The sequence below is a fragment of the Penaeus monodon genome, chromosome 22, assembly GCF_015228065.2.
Source record: "Penaeus monodon isolate SGIC_2016 chromosome 22, NSTDA_Pmon_1, whole genome shotgun sequence".
In the NCBI taxonomy this organism is placed as follows: Eukaryota; Metazoa; Arthropoda; class Malacostraca; order Decapoda; family Penaeidae; genus Penaeus; species Penaeus monodon.
The window spans coordinates 6937544-6938375 of record NC_051407.1 but is presented as its reverse complement, the minus strand read 5'-3'; the positions used below and the strand labels follow the sequence as shown (position 1 = coordinate 6938375).

Here is an 832-nt window from a genome sequence, read left to right as displayed (position 1 = left end):
GGGAAATAGCAAATAGAAAGTATCATATACACTATTATTTTATTAAAATAATAAACATTTGCTTTAACAAAATGAATGGTTAAAAACATTTACTTTTAAGAATATTTACAAAATCTCAACTTGGCATCGTCATTATGGTGTAGAGTAACGACTCGAGAGGGTACCTCCACTGCTGAAACCACCGCCACCTCCACTGACGACGATTTCCCCACTATCCCCATCGCCTCCGAATCCTCCACTGATAACACTGCCTCCAAATCCACCACTTCCACTGCTTCCAAATCCACCGCTTCCTCCACTGCCTCCAAAACCACCACCAACGCCTCCGCTGTTTACAAAACCACCGCTTCCTCCACTGCCGCCGAAGCCGCCACCGCTGCCGCCGGCGCCTCCTCCAATCACTTGACCGCCTCCTTGGGAAGCTGCATTCAAGGCAGTCTGAAGATCAACGCCACTTGGAAGAACTGGGTTCTCGCCGTCAGCGTAGTTCACGAAGTAAACTTCAGGACTGGTTGCTGGTGGTACTGGGACTTCGATCACATCCTGTTGCTCTGGTGTCTGCTTGTTAAGAACATACACAACGCTTCGCGTCTGTGGTGGAGGTATGACGATAGGTTCTGGTCCTGGACCTTCTTCGGGTGTTTGGATGAACACGATATTCGTATCAATGGTTGGCTCAGGGATGTATGGTGGAGGACCGTGGGGAACTGATGGTGCAGGTGGTGCGTTGTACAAGTAGACTTTGCGGTTCTCGCGTGGAGTAACACATCTACCAGCGTGGAACACCTGTCCGGGACCGCATCCTCCTGAGCCGAAACCTCCTCCTCCAATC

The 832-nt window shown here is 50.0% G+C and overlaps 1 protein-coding gene across 1 annotated transcript in view; it reads right to left on the bottom strand.

Moving 5' to 3' along the window:
- Positions 1 to 22: 22 nt before the first annotated feature.
- The window catches only part of LOC119587514 (uncharacterized PE-PGRS family protein PE_PGRS10-like), a 1199-nt gene continuing 389 nt past the window's right edge, over positions 23 to 832 (bottom strand). The window contains exon 2 of the mRNA XM_037936241.1: positions 23 to 832. This exon is cut by the window's right edge and continues 203 nt beyond it. Within this exon, the coding sequence (XP_037792169.1) occupies positions 133 to 832 (700 nt within the window). The 3' untranslated portion in view covers positions 23 to 132.